Source organism: Pseudorasbora parva, chromosome 6, assembly GCF_024679245.1.
Source record: "Pseudorasbora parva isolate DD20220531a chromosome 6, ASM2467924v1, whole genome shotgun sequence".
Taxonomy (NCBI): domain Eukaryota; kingdom Metazoa; phylum Chordata; class Actinopteri; order Cypriniformes; family Gobionidae; genus Pseudorasbora; species Pseudorasbora parva.
In genome coordinates this window covers 14,995,853-15,015,852 of record NC_090177.1, presented here as the reverse complement: position 1 = coordinate 15,015,852, position 20,000 = coordinate 14,995,853, and the positions used below count along the sequence as shown (strand labels likewise).

The 20,000-nt window shown below is 38.2% G+C and overlaps 1 protein-coding gene across 1 annotated transcript in view; it reads left to right on the top strand.

Annotated features, from left to right (window-relative positions):
• plxna1a (plexin A1a) overlaps positions 1-20,000 on the top strand; it is a 259,133-nt gene that overhangs the window by 170,278 nt on the left and 68,855 nt on the right. The window contains exons 10-12 of the mRNA XM_067445763.1: positions 873-1,089; positions 7,211-7,218; positions 10,959-10,997. Of these exons, the coding sequence (XP_067301864.1) occupies positions 873-1,089; positions 7,211-7,218; positions 10,959-10,997 (264 nt within the window). The remainder of the gene's footprint in view (positions 1-872; positions 1,090-7,210; positions 7,219-10,958; positions 10,998-20,000) is intronic.

The following is a 20,000-nucleotide window of genomic DNA, read 5'->3' as shown; positions in this document are numbered from 1 at the left end:
ATATTTTTTCTCCTCCTGCATCAAAGCATCAGTAGAAGGCCGATGCTTTGATCTAGCTGTATTCTTCCATCATGTAGTGCTTCATGTTTTTGTTTGGGTCTTATGTGTTGCACATGAGATGTGTCTGTGAAAACAGTCTTTTTTCTTATATACATGTTCACTTTTTTCACATTTTTTGTCACGTACTAGATGTGGAGCACCTACATCTGAAGATTATAATATTTTTTTCTTTCTCGCCTATGGTTATGCTGCTGTCTAGTTAAAGTGCACAGTTGGCATCATAACTCTGGTACCGATGCCAAGTCTTTAAAATGGCACACGCCCTCAAAAAGCTTAATTGCATGCTCTGTGCCCTGGTTTTCCAATCTGTTGGCATGACAACGGTGGCAATGGCCTTGAAGTCCTCCTCGCATCCTTCATATCCTCGCCTTCGCTCGCTCTTGATTTAGCAACATCACTGAAGGGGCTGCCATGTCTGAATGGCCACATTTACTCAAGTAGTAAGATCAAAAGTGTTTTTGATCTTCTTTAGATGCACCTCAGTGCTGTTATTTGAATCTATCAAAATTATAATAGCCAGTCATTATGTTTTCTGTATAGCAGACTCAAATGATGTCTATGTTTGTATAAAATGACATCTTTCATTCCTCAAAACACCCCAAATAAAAACACGTTTTTGTACAATAGTGTATGCTACAAACATGAATAAACCCTCAGATGTTATCAGATTCATCTCACAGATGATAAACTGTGTGTGAATTAATCCTGTAGACCTAAATATCATAGAGTTTTAGGAGTCTCTTCACTTACGTCATTTAAAACATATACAAATAACATTTTCTGAAAACTATCCTCTTTTATTCATTTTGCAGGAGTGTCCTCAGATCCTGCCGTCCACTCAAATATACATCCCTGTTGGTGTCATGAAGCCCATCACCCTGTTGGCCCGGAACCTTCCGCAGCCCCAGTCTGGCCAGAGGAACTATGAGTGCATCTTCTATATCCAGGGGAAAGAGTACAGCGTCACTGCGCTGCGCTTCAACAGCACTAGCATACAGTGTCAGAAGACCATGGTAAGTTACAGATTATGTTTTTTTGGTGTTTTGGTGTAAGGAAGTTATTTTTTTGTAGCTCAGAGTTATCATCAGCTATATGTTAACTTGTTAATTGGTTTAATCTGATCTAGCTGACCAACCCAGTTTAGCTGGTAGTTTTTTTTTTAAATCTTCCTTAGAAAAAAATCTTATACACATTTATATTACTCGGCAAAAGTTTGGAGTCAGTGAGAATTTTTCTCTTTTTTTTAAGACAGTCCTTTTATTTATCAACGGTGCATTTCATTGATTTAAATAGAGACATTAACATTTATTTCAAATAAATTCTTTTTCAAAAAAAGAATCATTTAAAACATTAAGCAACAACTAAAGCATTAAGCAACCACTGTCTTGAGATCAACATCTTTCCTGTAAGGAGCACTATCGTCAAAGATGATTGATTGACTATTAGCAATAGTTTGGATTGGCGGTATGGTTCGGTTCTGGGCAAGAACTCCCTGCACATCCATGCAGCCTAGCCTGATAAGAGCAGGGAGAGCAGCCCTTAGGGAAACAGAACAGGACCAGCATGATGTATTGCAGATATCATTAATGTTGATATTAAATGTTCAAATAATTCAGGAACTTAGTCTGATTCAAGGGGAATCAGGGGCCGTATTACAGAAACTTTCTATCTTAGGTCTTAACTTAGGTCAAACTTGATTTAGGATTCGTATCCTATTTTACAAAATCTCATCTTATCTGTAGGAAATCTTAAACTGCTCCATCGTCTGTCAGGTCTGTTACCAAGTAACCAACAACATGCAAAATGCTTCTGAGGGAAATTAAACCTAAAATCAAAATGGAGAAACAATTTTAGTGCGGTAGAGATTGAAATGTGGCATGCTCCATTGAAAAGCCTGTTTTGTAAATTGCCTTTTGCAAAAAATTAAAAACCCAAGGCGTTAGTCACTTAAAGAAACACCCGTAATGCTCCGTGACGGCTCGTTGGCCTCTGTAATGTTGGTCACAATTCGTCAACTAACTGCAAAACCATGCATCGTGGGAGTCTGTAATTATTTATGAGTATTTTATCATCAAACCGCAGCACATCCTCTGGATCCTCCAAGAGTCTCCTCTCCATCAAACCTCGCTTCTCTTCATCTTGTCTAATCAATAAATGTACGCTAAAAATCTAGTTTTTACCATTGAAATTCAAAAAGGTTTGAAGTTAGGACACCAGTGGTGTTGTCCTAAAGTTAAGACTGCTTTTAGGATTTTTTGCAGAGTTAAGCTGCTTCTGTAATACCGTTTCCTATCCATAGTTAAGATAAGATTATGCGCTTAAGAAATGTCACTCTGTAATAGCTTTTGTCTAGCCTGACAAGCCTGACCCACATCAAGATGTTTGGTCTGGAAACTCACCATTGACAGGACTCAATCTGAGGGGCGGGATAAACGGTTGTCTTTCAAACTCCCTCTGCACGCGATAGGATAGCGCTACAACCAACCAGAGCAACGAAGGTGAAACAGAGCTTGTTGATAGATTAAACATTCGCTGTATCCGGTCGGCTAAACTCCGAACACATCTTCCCTTCTTAAGAATGACTTCAGTGCCGTTCTTTGTTCTTTTCTAAGAGAAAAGCTTAACTCCAAGTCTTCCAGAGTCGCGGGCAAAGCTGATTTGAAAGACCGCCGTTCGCCAGGTTCTGTGTTTACTCTGCCATCATCATGTTAAGCTCCGCCCACCGACTCTATACACGATGTGATTGGCCTGACCAGAGTTTGGGTTTTGCAGCTTAGAAGGTATTGAGAGTTACTAGACGATACTCGCGGCAGATTAGATTTGCTGCCTCTAGGGTGCGTCTAGATTTCTAAACTAGCTTTTGTCCAAAATGAGGTCCTAACTGAAATTGCCATGATTACCAAACAGATAAGATAGGATTCTAAATTTAAGGTGTTTCTGTAATACGCCCCCAGAATACCAAATCCGGACAAGCAGAGGAGCTAGGGAATGGAGGAGGGTAAATGAGCTCTGGAGAAACGCCATAACTGCTGATAGTACTGAATGAGCTTATATATGTGTGCTGTGATAGATGTCGTATAGTTAGACGTGATCAGCTGACAGCCACTAACGTGACCTGACAGAACTAACGTTGCGCTGGATTGTTCTTTAAACATTTCTCTTAAAATTTGTTTATATTATATTATATTATATTATATTATATTATATTATATTATATTATATTATATTATATTATATTATATTATATTATATTATATTATATTATAGTATAGTATATTATATTATATTATTATAATATATTATATTATATTATATTATATTATTATAATATAATATATTATTAATTCTTCCAATATATTGGAAGAATTTCACATATTAAATGAAGTAATCTCTACTTAACTTTGACTTGGCAAGTAAAAGTGTGTTGAGTAATTTTTACTTTAGTTTATTTTGTATTACTTTTTACTCAATCAATCTAACACTGACTTAAACCACGTTTTTAAAGTGTATGCTTTACTTAGTAGGTTTTACCTAATTTTATAACATTGATATTTTTATTGTTTTTAACAGACAGACAGACAGACAGACAGACAGACAGACAGACAGAAAGACAGACAGACAGATAGATAGACAGACAGATAGACAGATAGATAGATAGATAGATAGATAGATAGATAGATAGATAGATAGATAGATAGATAGATAGATAGATAGATAGATAGATAGATAGATAGATAGATAGATAGATAGATAGATAGATAGATAGATAGATAGATTAGGTGTAAGGAAAGAGTCAACAGTGTAATTATTAATTTAACTACAGAAATTAATTACAGATTACATGCAGGTAATTTTTAAAATGTGCATAAAACATGTATGTACACAATAAGTGCATTGTATCAAATTATCAATTTAAATGTAAGTACAGTAGTTAAGGCCAACTGTTATAAAGTTGGTCTGTCTATAGACATAGAGACAGACAGACACACATACAGACAGACAGACAGAAAAGGAGACACATTGGAGTACTGGCATAGGGGACTTTAATGTAATAGCTTTAATTTACTCTTCATTTGATTGCATTGTTGTCTAGGAGAAACAACTGAGATGCTAATGGGATCCCATTGGGAATTTTCCTTTCCATTGGAAAGAATTTCTAGCCAAACATACTGTACAGAGTGTTGTGTGTATTTTATGATCACATGGGCCAGTGGACCTGCACCAATGGACCGAAGAGTCGTTCTGACAAGCCTCGACCCTCTTAAATCGTCACATCTCTGTGAGTTGTTTAAGGGTCATTATTGGTGGAGAAATGCTTATCCAAATAGCAGGCCATTTTCTTACAGCACTGCTGACATGAGCCTTCCCCCTCATTACCTTCTGGCCAATCAACATTTTGTCTGCCTGTCAAAAATCCCATCAGGCACTGGGCAGGCACTGGTGGACCATTAGCGCCTGATGAAACACGTGCCACTTGTTATCGTTTTAACAGACTGCTTTGCAAAAGCAGTCATTAGTGGCAGAGATAGGAAGCTTGGGTATTTGATGGCACTGTGACACTTCTCACCATGACTTATCGATGGCCGTTATAGGACGCAGCCGCTTTCTCTTTTGTGTTGAGATTCCTGGTGTTACTGGGGGGAAGCTAATTACACGGCTAAGAGTTTGCACAGAGCTGTCTCGCTAAAGACTTTATCGACTGTTTGCTGTCGCAGCCGTTTCAAATCAACAGCGATTGGCGCGTCGCTGACGAGAAGCTATTCCTCTGTCTCCGCCAGCTGGAAGCATCAGCCAGAGTGATGTTAACTTTAACAGTCAACGAGAGCAAAAACAGCCGGCTGATATGCGTCTGGTGCTTTAGCGGCCTGGAAACGTTACAGGTGCATTAATGTTTAAAGTCTGACATTTAAATTGGTTTTCAATGTAACCAGATAAGTTGAACTCAAGAACCAAATCAGAATGCTTCTGTGAATCAGATGAACTGATTCATTGAAAGATCCAACTCAATCATTGATTCATTCATGCATTGATTCAATTGGACTTCACTTGTAAACAGTTATATCAGATTTTTTTACTTTTTCTCATGACTTCAAATGCTCTATATTAAGTCTTCTAAAGTCATTTGAACCCCTTTGTGTCCTTTAATTAATCACCTTAATTGTATGGAAAAGAGCGGTACATTTTAAATGTTCTCCTTTTGTTCTCCAAAGACTCAATTAGTGAGTAGTGATAACTCAGATGTTCATTCGTTAAATACTTCACAAAACCAGTAGGATCATATAATGTGTTGTTCTTGAACAGTCGCGGATAACAGCAGGTCATCTCTTTCACAGTTGAAACTCTAAGGTTAGGGTTTTCCAAAGTCCCTTACTTTGCCTTGGTCATGTGCGGTTTACGCCTGTGATGGAACCACGTCGGGATTGGTAGGTTCTGGGCTTCTGGGTATCCAGACAGCCTGTCACTCCTAATGAGAGCCGCAATTACAGCCGTGTTAAGATCCCACTGCAATTACACCATTAAATGCCAGCAATTATCAGTTACTTAGCTTGCAGTGATTTTAGCATGAGTGCTGTGTAGCCCTGCGTGAGAGTTCCATTACCAGAAGTAGGAGCACGTTTAGAATGACAGGCTTTGGCATAGATCAAGAGCCGCTGTTGTTTTAGTCATTCACAGAGTCACTCCTTACAGATTAAATGACTGTTCGTCAAAGGGCTTCGGCTGAATCGGTCCCGGAACATTCCAAGAACTTTTGTGTTAAAACGGATTGGCTGAGGTGCCAGACGGCAGGTCGGATATGAATCACCCACCAAAGCCCCTGCAGTTCTTTTCATTCACGCCACAGAGATTTTTCCTATCTGAATGATTAATTATGACACTGACTAATGGTTTTATTGAATTCAAAGGGATTTGAACCGTTTGCTTTTCCATAACACTGTTGTTTCTGAGAAATACCATTTTAAGGTCGCCAGCGGCAGTGTTGGGAGTAATATGTTACATAATTGGGTTACTTTTTGCTAACGTTAAAGTTCTGAGTTGCTACTTCAAAAGGTGTTTGAACATTGAAGATGCACTTTCAGATATCTGGATGTCAATACATTAGATAACGAAATAGCAAATTTGTTCTAGAGCGTTTCTTTGAAGTGTATTGACTGTTTTTTTTAGCCGTTTTTGAAAGTCGTTTTAATGAAATGCTGATTGATAGCCTGGAAGTTCAACAAATAATTGTTGAACAATATTATTTTATAATTAAAAAAAAAAAATTGGTAACACTTTAGTATGGGGAACACATTCACTATTAACTACGCCTTTTGCCTCAATAAACTCCTAGTTTAGTTTTTGTAGCATTTAAGTTTAGGTATTGGTTAGGATTAAGGGGTTTAGAATAAGGTTATGCAGAATAAGGCATTAATATGGGCTTTATAAATACTAATAAACACCCAATATCCTAGTAATATGCATGCTAATATGCAACTAGTTCATAGGTAATAACTGAACCCTAAAATAAAGTGTTACCCTTTTTTATGTTTTGCATAAAGTAATGTACTACCATAATTTCCCAATACAATGTTCTCATATTTTTAAGACTTAATAATGACGTTTGTGAACAACCCAAGTTGGGTTAAAAATGGACAAACCCAGTAATAGGGTTGTTTGAATGTGTCCATTCCCTGGGTTCAAACAAACTAGTTTCTGGGTTTGTCCATTTTCAACCAAACTTGGTTTGTTTTTAACCCAGCATTTTTTAGCGTGTATGTTTAAAAAAAATAATAAAAAAAAGGTTCAAATATTATTTTTGCAAAATATTTGTTTACCATTTTACATTCTTACTGATGCGTAAGTGTTTTTGCTAGCAGGTATGCTAGCTAGCTACTGTAGATATTGATAGACATGGTGACATATTTGACAGAATTGGCAACAACAATGCAGAACGCATCACAGAGATGCCATAAAATTGATTTACAAGATCAGCGCTGGATGTGTAACCGGTCACTTTTATTATGAGCTACGAAAAACATTGCAAGCTATGTTCCTCTGCGCTGGTCGTTGGAGGTCAGTCGCATGCCAGGTAGATTGGAGGCAACAGCTGGCGGGTGGAATCCCAGGCTCACAGCGGGCAGATGGCTGGCGCTGTATGATTAGGGAGGGGGAGCTGATTGTGTTTGCCTGAGATTGATCAATTCGATCCTTTGTCTCTCTGCTTAAGACAATAGAGAGACGGGTTAATAAAGCACGATGGTGTATTGGGACGCAGAGGAAAGCGGGCAGTCCTGACTCAATCGATTGAGTAAACAAAGGATATACAGCTTAGGATGAGATGTGCTGAGAAGGAAGAACATCAGTAACATTAGCAGGTTGATACTGGAGGAGGGGGAACTTATTATCGGATTTTAAAAGGTTTGTTCTTATATCCAGTAGCCTGAAGATGTGTTCAGATAGCCATGTATTGTCTCTCTCTCTCTCTCTCTCTCTCTCTCTCTCTCTCTCTCTCTCTCTCTCTCTCTCTCTCTCTCTCTCTCTCTCTCTCTCTCTCTCTCTCTCTCTCTCTCTCTCTCTCTCTCTCTCTCTGTGTGTGTGTGTGTGTGTGTGTGTGTGTGTGTGTGTGTGTGTGTGTGTGTGTGTGTGTGTGAGACACAAGTGATGCCAAATGCATGAGAGAGATTGAATCGGATGCAGCAGATTCACTTTTTCTCCCCGTTTTAATTGCGATACCGATATGATATTTAATCAGCACAAGTCAAGTTTTTATCCATTTATATTTTTATTTTGAGATAAAATCACTGGAGGGAATTACTAAGATGCAGATAAAAATGAAGTAAAACTTTATAATAAGGTTTTGTATGTTAACATTTAGTTAACGATATGCCTAATATTGAACAATACTTTTACAGCATTTATTAATCATGGTTAATTCTCATTTCTCCATTTCTAGTTATATAAATATACTGTGATAGAAAATAAAAAAAATTGGAAACAGTAGTATATTTTAAAAAATTAATTAATAAATGCTGTAAAAAAGTGTTAGTTAGGGCTGTGCAATATATCGGATTTATCGAAATATCGCAAATGTATACTTATCGCAATACTATCGCAACGGCACACAATATCTGAATGATTTTAATAGGCTACTTCAACATTGTGAATGTACACACACAGTTATGTCAAAACAGATGTCTTGATGAGTATTCATGTAAACCCAGTCGGTTATACTTTAAGTGAACGATATCAGTTGGGGAAAGAAACCGAATGCTGTCTATAGGATCCGTGCATTAGGTCTTAAAGTGACAGCCTGCTAATACAGTATTTTACTGTAACTGCTGCTGTCTGTCAAACAACAAAAGAAAAAGAAAAAAAATCACTCAGTGAATAACCTTTGTAGCTTTATGACGTATCAGTGCATATTTAATTCATGTAAATACTACTGTCTTTAGATCTAATTTTTATTAACAAAGATAAATAATAATAACAAATATAATCATCCACCCATATAGTTCATGAGTCTTTGTTATGTTCTTGATGTTAAGTTTTAGGAAAATATCTGAATATTTTTTCCAAGTCAAGCGAATAATTTTTAGTATTTAAATATTGGCATTACATTTTTTGTTTGTTTACATTGTTAAAATAATTTAGTCAGATTTATGGCATACATTTTTGCTAAAACACTGCTGGTCACTTTCAGAAGTTGTACACTGTAAAAAAATGTTTTAGTTTTTGTTGGTTTAACTTAAAAAAGTAAGTAACCTGGTTGCCTTACAATTTTGAGTTTATTTAAATTAAAAGCTTGAGTTGATAGAATAAAGGAAATTTGTTTAATAAATAAACTCAAAATATTATTGTATCTGAACCACATAAAAAATCGATAAATCATGAAAATAGCACTATTTGGCCTGTTTCACTGCGTCATCAGAAATAAAACACAAACAATTACGCAATATGCTTACAAAATCTTTTAATAATATTTTATTTAATAAATGTTGTTGAATCTCAAAAAATGTTCATTGTATTCACTCAATTTTAATTTCAACTTTTTTTTCTAAAACTTTTTTTACAGTGTAGCGATGCTTTCTTTCCCCAGAAAGAATGTGAAACATAAATGGTATATTCTCAGTTTTTAAATATTTACAAAAAATATATAATTTAAATAATTTTACACACTAATAGTACTATTGTATTGCATATCGAATATCGCATTATTTAACAAGATATTGCATATCACATTTTTCTTCAGTATTGCACAGCCTTAGTGTTAGTGCATGATACGTTACCAAAAACAGTTTTTTTTTTATTTCTTTATTTTAAATCAATTTAAATTTCCAATTTGTTGCCTTAAAAATGTAAACATGTCATAATTTACTCCCCTTCAATTGACCATCTGTCCCCATTCAATAAATAGTTTTAGACCCAATTGAAAAAAACATTTTTGAAACGTTCTTTTGCATTCTACAGAAGATACAAAGTCATATGGGTTTTGGAACGACATGAGGGTTAAAAAAGGTAACAGGATGTTTTTTTTGGGTGAACTAACCCTATAAGACTGATCAGTATGCATGTTTGTGTGAAGGGATGTGTAGTCAGTGTAAACGCACGACTGCTCACAGATTTAGCTCTGGCACCAGCACATATTTGGTGTAAAAGAGGTAAAAGAGAAGAAATCAAATGAAGGAGTGAAGATGGGTGTATAAAACACAAGACAAGAGACCTGAAGTCGCTTTCCTCTACAGAGCTCTCTCTCTCTCTTTCTCGTTCTCTCCGAGCGCCACAGCTCAGGACCCAGGAGATGAACAGAACAGGCTGATGGTATCAGGCTCTGCTTTACAACATTACCTTCAGCTCAGATAAATGACCAGAGAGAGAGAACGAGAGACTGACAGAGAAAACACAATGATGGAAAGGAAACAGAGGGGGGAAAGGGAAGAAAAATCTCATCCAGAATCTCCTCTATGCCGTCTACAGCAAAATGAGGACTATCGGGAGAGTTTGATAGGATCCAATTAAAAGCCGTCGTAGATAAAATGATGATGAATTGCAGCCGTGCAGCAGAGAGATGCTTTGCTTCAGACTCAACACACCAGTTCCTCCCCAAACACTTCGAGGAGGGGAGGGGGGTAGAAAGGAATGAGGGGAAAAGAGCTCAGGAGGAGAAGGGTCATCATTTTTGAGGAAAGGAGAAGGAAGCAGCTTTCGTATGTTGGGGGATGAGGGGGAGAGGTGAATAACTGAAGGAGTCTCAGTTGCTTCCCACAGCGGGGTTAAGAGTGTGGCAGACGCTCCTGTGGAGCCGAGCTCCTGCTAGGAAGAAGATTCACCATGAGCTCAGAGCTGAATTCAAGAGCTTCAGCCACTTGACGAAATGACTCTCAATGCAAAAAAACTACACAGCAGTTGCACCAATAAAATAACTGCATAATGAGCAACAAATACATCATGACAGATTTTTTATTTTTTTTATTTCTCCAAGAACAAGTATCACTTGACTTGGAATTAGTGATTCTACAAACAACTTAAGTATTACATTTACATGTGCAACTCATCCCGCACAATATGTACAAAAATAAAAGTATTATGCAATCGTTTAAGACATTTTTCCTTATGAAGAACCTTTTTTTAACATAGAGTTATATCAATTCTATATCCCATTAGACCTTTTTGTGAATTTCAAATTTTGCCCAAAAAACCTGCTAGCCTGCATGGAGAGGTTCTTGAGACTCCAGAGACACCGGCAGCTTCAAATACCTGTTTGCTGCTCAACAGTGGCTTTTTTATAGCTGTCCTTTTAATACAAAAAATAAATAAATAAATGTTTGACAGAAACTTTCCTTAATACGCCTTTATCTGACCGAGTTCTCTTATCTTAGGGTGCTTTCACACCTCGATCATTTAGTTTGGTTGAATCGTACTAGAGTTCGTTTCCATCTTTGGTGCAATTAGTTTGGTCAGGTGTGAAAGCAGCAATCACACTCGAGTTTGCACCAAAAGCGGACCAAACAAGCGTACCGAGACCTCCTTGAAGAGCTTCTCTCGGTACGCTTTCAAACGAACTCTGGAGCGGTTCATTTCTGGTGAGAACGTGATCCGACCTCGAACAGAACCAACTGCAAAAGTACTAATCATTTTTGGACTAAACCAGCTGCCGTAGATAGCTGCGCTGACATTGTGTGCATGACATTCTTACCTGATAGATCGTTGGAAATATTTTCAGGAAGATGAGCATGTCAGTTAAGAATAATTAATGCACGCCTCCACTTGCATTGACGAGTGATGCACGCTCGCTGTTTGCAGTGCATTAGAACGTTGTTTTCACGTCGCATCCGCGCTTCATTATAGAAATTTCTTGTAAATACACACAGTTACTGTGTAGAAGATTATGGCCAGGGACAAAACTAGCCCGCACAGTTGTCTCTCCATAGTGTTATTATAGTTTGCTGGCTTTTCCTCTTCTGTTGGAATTTTCCCACACATAAATTCTGACCAATCGAAAAGCAGTTTAGGAAATACGCCATGGCCAATGAGTGATGTGGATGTTGTCACGTGTCTGTGTTTTGGTTCGTTTCAACTGGTTCGGACCAAAGCAATCAGTGTGGTGTGAAAAGGAACCAAAAAATTTGAAAAATGCAACAATGTATAATTGTTTGCCCTTGGTTCGGACCAAATGAACCGAACTAGAGATGTGAAAGCACCCTTAGATCTTATGATAGCTCAACAATCTTGTGATGGGTAGGTTTAGGGGCAGGGGCAGTGTAGGGGGATAGAAAATACGGTTTGTACGGTATAAAAACCATTACGTCTATGGAGAGTCCCCACAAATATAGTGATCCAGACGTGTGTGTGTGCGTGCGCGCGCGCTTGCTCGCTCGCTTGTGTTTAAAACCCCTCCCGATGTGCTGATGTGTTATTTTTAACCAGGCGCACAGGTATGCTATCAAAATGACTAATTATATAAGACTGACCCACACAAAAGGCGGCGTTTTTTCTTCCCTCCCTCCTCACATTCCAGCAGCTGCTCTGTTTTGTTAACATCGGCACTTTCCAGCCCCATGGACCCGGAATCTCCTGCCTTACCCGCACGTATCCGCACGCTCCCTCCTTCCCTCCATCCCCCTGATCAATGAGCTTGCCAGCAGAGGACGGGCGCAGGCTGGGGAGATGCCCAGTGTGTCTCTCTATTTCTGGCCTCCATTCATTTTCCCCTGTGAGGGTAATTATGCATTTTGGGCATGCAGGTGGGGAGAGAAAGAACGAGGACCTATACAACTCATATGTTACTCTATTCTCAGACTATTGTACGTGCACAAATGCTTACACCTTTCAGGTTTATTATAACTGGATACATGATAAGTGGAGTTCTTCTCGTCTTTTATCATGTTCAGAAATTAGTTTTGTGCTTTCTTATTCTCTTTTAAGATTAGTGTGTATTTCCAGCCTGCATTCTGGAAACCTGTTTTACTTTCACTCTTGTAAAAACAAAACAAAAAGTATTACTTTTTGGGGTATTTTTCCATTGCAGTTTACAAAGATGACTGCGTGATAAGTGGATGGACATGGCCAGCAACAATACTCAGAGTTTATACTATGCTGAATTGGTACTAAGAGGCCCAATGCGTATGAAGAAAATATCCCCCACACCATTACACCATCACCAGCAGCAGCATGAACTGTTGATACAAGGCAGGATGGATCTATGCTTTCATGTTGTTTACACTGAACCCTACCATCTGAATGGTGCAACAGAAGTCGAGGCACGTCAAACCAGAGACATTTTTCCAATCTCCTGTTGTCCAATTTTGCTGAGCCACTGCAAATTGTAGCCTCCGTTTCCTGTTCTTATCTGATAGGAGTGGCACCGGTGTGTCTTTTGCTGCTGTTGTGCATTCAGAGATGCTCTTCTGTAGACCTCGATTGTAATGAGTGGATATTTGAGTTACTGTTGCCTTTCTATCCGCTGGTTTGGTCCTTCTCCTCATAGACAAGACTGATGCTCACTGGATATTTTATCTTTCTCTCTTGGACCATCCAAAAATATGGTTGTGAGTGAATATTCCAGTAGATCAGCACTTTCTGAAATACTCAGACAAGCCTGTCCGGAACTAACAATCATGCCACGTTCAAAGTCACTTAATAAATCAAACTTTCTTCCCCATTCTATTCACACCACAGCTATAAAGATAATGGCACAGAGAAATAATATCATTGGAATCACTTTCAGAGCAACATTGTCTAGATGATATAAACACTGATAGCCAATCAGAATCCATCCTGCTGTAATTTTTTGTGGTTATCTCGAGCGTTTTATGTGGCAGACAAGTACGCGTTTAGAATAAACAGAATGCTATCGTCCACTGGTATGAATGCTATAGTTCAATTAATTATCTTTATAGTAATCGTTCTTAGTGTAAACAGAACTTTTGACTTGGGGGGAAATTGATGTAATTGTCTCGAAAATGTCACTACACTGTAAAAAAATATTTAGAAAAAAAGTTACCTGGTTGCCTTAAAATTGAGTTCATTGAAATTCAAATTTTGAGTTAATACAACAAACATTTTTTGAGATTCGACAACCTTTATTAAAAGATTATTAAACAATTTTGTAAGCATATTGGGTAATTATGTGTGTGTTATTTCTGATGATGCAGTGAAACGTGCCCAATAGTGCTATTTTCATGATTTATCACATTTTTTATGTGGTTCAGATACAAAAATATTTTGAGTTTCTATTTATTAAACTAATTTCCTTCATTGTATCAACTCAAATTTTTAATGTCAATAAACTCAAAATTTTAAGGCAACCAGGTTACTTACTTTTTTAAGTTAAACCAACAAAAACCACCACACATTTTTTACAGTGTATATATGTAGAATAGAGGCTTTTATAGGTTACACACTTCACTTAATCCATTCATTCTCTCTTTTTTTCTGAGGTGAAATGTTATTTTGAGATTTTTAGCCATTTTTATTTTGTTTTTGAAAACACATCGTAACCATAAGTCACAGTCTAGCAGACATTGACATTTATCAACACCTGTCATGTCAGCTCAGCACCTGAGGGGCTTTTTTAAAGACCGCGTATGCATGTGTGCGAGGTTCGGCGCGTATGGAGTAAGTTGCCGGATCATGGTTATTCTTAATTGGGTCATGTGCGTGTTTCTCCTCACCTTGTGTTGGAGGCCTCCATCGGCCTCATGGGAACTCACACTTGCACAAGCAATTAATTACTCTCCGCCATGTCTCCATGATGACCACGGGCTGAATAATGAGCGTTATTATTCATCCAGTCTCAAGTAGACGCAGAGCTCCTCCCCGAGCTCCCCTCACGCAGCCCCTCTCTCGTGAAACAGAGGCCGTTGTTTTCAACCACCTTTTCGATAAATACTGCATATGTGACCTTTTTGTAAAGAACAATGCACCATTTAGTTGTTCCCAGCCATTTTGTGGTCACCAGAAGTCACGTGACCTCAGTCACACTATGTTACCGCCACGATTAGCATCGAATATGCCGATTGTTTGACTGAGGTGAGCGCGTAGTGTAATGTCAAAGGCATGTTAATGATGATATGAATAAATCATAGCTGTTTTTGGACCGCTCTCGGAGAACAGCGACGGCCGTTGTTAAGACGCGTCGTATGTGTGGGAGGACAGCTGGAGCTCTTTAAAGTTTAATGGAGCTGGGACACTAGTGAGGAGACGTAGGCAGGAGGAGTGTGAGGGTTCACATGTCCGCTTAGGGAAAAATGTGTGTTTGTAAGCGTGGAGGTCATCTGCGGTCGGCGTGGAGGATGTGTTTGATCAAATGGAAGCGTTGAGAGAAGCTGCCAATGATTGGTTGTCAAAAGAAAGGCCTTGTGACTCGAGGGTGTTTAGCGGTTTACCCTTGACCTTGCGCCTTTCAAAGAGTCGTCAACTGACTCTTTGGCTTTGTTCAGACAGGCAGCAAACGTCTTTTTTCTTCTTCTTCTTCTTCTTTGTTTTGCCATGTCCGACTCAAATCTGTTTAGATATGTGTAACTAACCACATCAAATCTTATTTTTAAAAACTGTTCACATTTATATGTGGTTTGAGATTAACGCCATTCACAAAGTGGCATATCGGTTTAGCTGTTTGTAATCTGAATAGTTTTAATAGCACTATATATATATATATATATATATATATATATATATATATATATATATATCACGGTTTACACACATACATTATGCAGCACAACAGTTTTCAACATTGATGATTATAAAAATAAGAAATGTTTATTGAGCAGCAAATCAGCATATTAGAATGATTTCTAATAGTTCATGTAACACTGAAGAATGGGGAAAATATGCTGAAAACTCATCAAGAATAAACTGAATAAAAAAACATTATTATTTTATTTCTGTTTTTAGAATACAGTGGGGCAAAAAATTATTTCGTCAGCCACCAATTGTGCAAGTTCTCCCACTTAAAAAGATGAGAGAGGCCTGTAATTTTCATCATAGGTACACTTCAACTATGAGAGACAGAATGAGAAATAAAATCCAGGAAATCAAATTGTCTGATTTTTAAAGAATTTGTTTGCAAATTATGGTGGAAAAAAAGTATTGTTATATAAAACTGACTATATACTTTTTTGCCCCACTGTAACTGCAGAAAAGTGAGCAGAAAAGACTTATTTAAAAAAAAAAAAAAAAAAAAAAAAAAACTTTTAACCAAACGTTTAAACACTGGTGTATGTGACATTGGTGAATGAGTGAACATGTGAGTGGTTTCAGACGTGGTGTATGCATGAATGTGTCAATAGTGCTGTAATCCTTCTGATGCTTATGTTGTCTGATGCGCCTCGTGAGTTCATCGTGGCGAGATGTCATGATGGACGTGAGCCAAGGCAATTTTCAGTTTTCCGTCCTCGCTTTCCACAGTGACAGCTACTCAGTTATAGTAGAAGTAAGTCTCTCGCTGTCGCGCTGACACTTAAATCAGTGCTGCAGCAACCGATGTGGATATACCGGATATTGACTGCACTGTCAGAACAAACGGACTTGATTTCATCACTTGCAACATGACAGACGGGTGAAGTCATAAAGATCAGATTTGAGGGGGAAAAAATCTGATTTATCTGCAGCGTGAACAAAACCGGTCCTATGCTCACCGTACTTGTTAGTCTACTCTTTAACGTCTGTCGTGTTGCATAAACTACATTGTATAAACATTGACAAATCACTTAAAATTATTTTCCTGATAATATAATAAGATATATTGTCTTTCTTTGGAATTGTATTATCTTGCATTACCGGCCAAATAGAAATGTTTAATGTCTCATAATTTGACAGCAGACATATTAGGCTACTGTCACTTTAAAGAGGGTCATATAATTGGACATGCACTTTTACAATATTGTATGGAAATGTGTGTTGGCAGTGCCTGTACACAACCACCCTATAATGATAAAAATCCATCAAGTGTTTTTTTTTAAATCTCCTTATATGTATGATTTAAATTTCCCTGTCTCAAATCGAGCCATTCGATGTGTGACGTCACACGATCGGACACCCCTCCCACGACTGTTGATTGACAAGCAGCGTTTCATCTCAGAGCCGCCCTGCGTGAGCTCAAGCTGTCTGCCATTACCATAGACATCATGTAGGTTTCAAATCTATATGATGTCTATGGTCATTACAGTCTCCCATTGTTTAAGTAGAGACGCTTGGCGATTGTGGTGTTCTGTTCTAGGGTGTAATAATGAGCACAGCAGTCATTCTGATGTTCCTAAATCCGAACATTTAATTCAACTGCTCCTGAATAAAGATCTGTACCAGCTCTTCGTGTTTATGCTGCCCCTCCACAAGAAGTGGAAACGCTTCACGATGAACTGCAGCTAAAATTACGGCATGCTTTCTATGTATGACGTTCTCAATATAATTCATAATCCCACGTTTATAATGAACAACACGTTATGGTTATCGTGTTATTACAAACTGTGTACGCTGGTTTTAAAGTTAATGTGGATGTGGTAAGTTAACACTAAGCTTAATTATGTAGATGGTTTATAATGGTGTTTGTTACTGTCTAAAAATAAATAGTGTTGTAACAGTTATTACAATGCATAAATAACGTTACTCATCACTGACAAGCCGACATTAACAGAAAAAGTTTTTTATTGGCATTAGGTGTAACATCAGTCTGTCAATGAACTAACATATACATCAGTAAACACACAGCATTCTCGCTAACATTACCCTTCCAGTACATTAAGATAGATCAAAGTGACATTACTTTAACCAACCATTCAGAAACGTCCTGTTTAGCCTTAAATGTCGAATTTCGTTGGAGCTGTGATCTTGTCCCGGTCCGACTCCGGTTAAAATAGATAGAGTTGATCTTTTTTTACTATGATCTGTCCTCTCAGAGACTCGTGTAGCAGTTCTTACGCCTCTGTTGTCACGGGCAACACTCCTCGCGCCATCCCACATTACAGAGGGGCGGGGTCATTTGTCATTTTAAAGCGGTATGTACTAGAATGGCTTGGTGAAAACAGCTGTTTTTGACTAGTTAAAAGGAGTATTTTCTCACAATACAAATCAGAATTTTAAATTAAAGTATATTACAACGTTTTCATTTACACACTAAAGAATCATATTAACTTGTATAAAAATGGCATTATTATGACCCCTTTAAGACCTGACACATGGATCCATTATACTGTTACACATGCGTTTTCTTTCTCAGCGGTTTACTTAAAACATAACTGAATGTCTTAGTATGTTTATGGTAATACTACTTGCCAAGACCATCCATTTTACATTATTTTGTTTGTTTGACAGTTTAAGCGCAATAAGCAGTGAAACAGAAACTCAGTTTTTTATCAGAGATATCATAGATGCGCGCACTTTGAGTGTGGGCAAAAAATCTGCGGGAGTGTGTAAAATTACGCAATATGCACAATCCCACGCAAAAATTCAAACCTGTGACTACGAATATTAATCCGGAGCAAATGAAACGAGTGAGTGAGGAGAGGTGGGTTTGTGTGTCAACTCACTGCGATAGAGATGAGAGAGTGAGAAGAGAGAGCAAGATTTTTTCTTTTCTTTTATGTTACTTACAACTGGCTTGATGTGTTTTGTATGTTCAAGCAGTCTTTGAAAAAAAAAAAACCTACCTCAGCCTCAATGGTCAACGTGTGTGTGTGTGTGTGTGTGTGTGTGTGTGTGTGTGTGTGTGTGTGTGTGTGTGTGTGTGTGTGTGTGTGTGTGTGTGTGTGTGTGTGTGTGTGTGTGTGTGTGCGCACACATGTGTGTGTATGTCGGAGACAGTTCCAAATGAGATGTGTCAGAAAGCAAATTGGAAATGCCAATTTCACTTAAGTCCCAGCAACACGCTTCACGCCTAAACTACGGCACTTGTTTCATGTGTAAATGAATGGCTTCCGCTCTGTAATTTAGATTTTTTTGAGCTCTCCCACACGCCCTCGTTTTATTTCGCCCCGTTTCCGTGTGGCTTCCCCTTTCCCGTGCGCTCCTCGACCCCTCAGCTCATCCAGAAACGACCAGGCGCGCGCAGACAAATCGCATTTCTCTCTGCGTGCTGTTCTGAGTCAGTAGCTTTGCTTGATGAGACGGTTTCTGATACTAGAACCTCGCCTGTAAGTGTGCTGAATGTCTGCTGCTGTTTATCAGTGCTTGTAAGGAGTGTGTGTGAATGAGAGGGGCCGTAGAGAGGAGGCTGCTGTCAGGGTGGAGTGTTTTCACCTCCCCCCATATTGATCTGACAGTCTCACAATTGCGTGATGAGAATCCTGACTTGTCTCTCCTTCGCTGTCCGTCTCACTCTGTTGCTCTCTCTGTTTTATCCGTCTCACTCTCTTTCTCTCTCTCTCAAGGATACAATTTTAAATGGCAAGATTTACATGGAGCGAGATAAGCCAGCATGTTTCATTCATTCGCTGCCATTTCAGCAGGGCTGAGCTTGAGCCGCGCACCAGAAGACGGTTTGCGTGCGTTTTTCCGAACGCTCTTACTCCCGGCGGCCTCCGGTTGCATGTCAGGATCAGCACAGCAAATCACTGATGTGCTGCACAACAATATGGTCACGTCGAATTGTTTTGTCTTGTGTTGAAGAGGTTTTTTTAGGTCGTTTTAGTGGATAGACAAATATTGTCGGATTCTTACGTCTTGCATGATAACATTTTTTCTACGTGTACAGTAGAGGGAAGACATGAAAAAAGGGTTGAGCTTTGTGGGTAATGGGAATCGAAAAATGTTGCTTCATCAATTTCCTGCATAAACGCCATTCCCCTGAATGTTTTCAGCAATGTTTTTGTTTATGTGTTTGTTATTTTGGGCAGTTTTTATTAATTGGGGAGACGACGGGAAATGAGTCGCGAGCCATATTCAAACTCCAAAACAGCTGAATGTATGTAGCATTTTTTGTTATTTTGAGTATTATTGTCTTTAGTAGAGAGAGAACAGGAAATTATGACTAGTAATAGGAATAATTGGTTCGGTATTTCCCACATAAGCACCATTTTTTATTTGGGGTCATTTTGTCTTTTTAGCAGATTTTATTAATGCTGTAACAAGAGGACAGGAAAAGAAGTGTAGGGAATAGTAATCGAAAAATGCTTAATTCAACAGATGACAGGGAGTAATGGTGAGGGTAATGCGATTGACGAATGTCAAGAGTCTGATTTAAACTCTTTTTTGTATTTTTTGTCTTTTTAGAGGATAAACACTGTAAAGACAGGACAGGAAGGGATGATAAGAAGTGTGAGTAATCAGATCTGAAAATGTTGCAAGGTCATTGTGTCATTTAATATTTTTTTGGAGCATTTTTGTCTTTTTGGTGAATAGGCACACTGTAGAGACAGAAATGCATGTTGATAAGCAGAAAGAGTGGGATAGGAAAAGCTGTGAATCATATTCAAATGCATATTTTCCACATGAGCACATCAGCTCAATCCTTAATGTTTGTTCAAGTT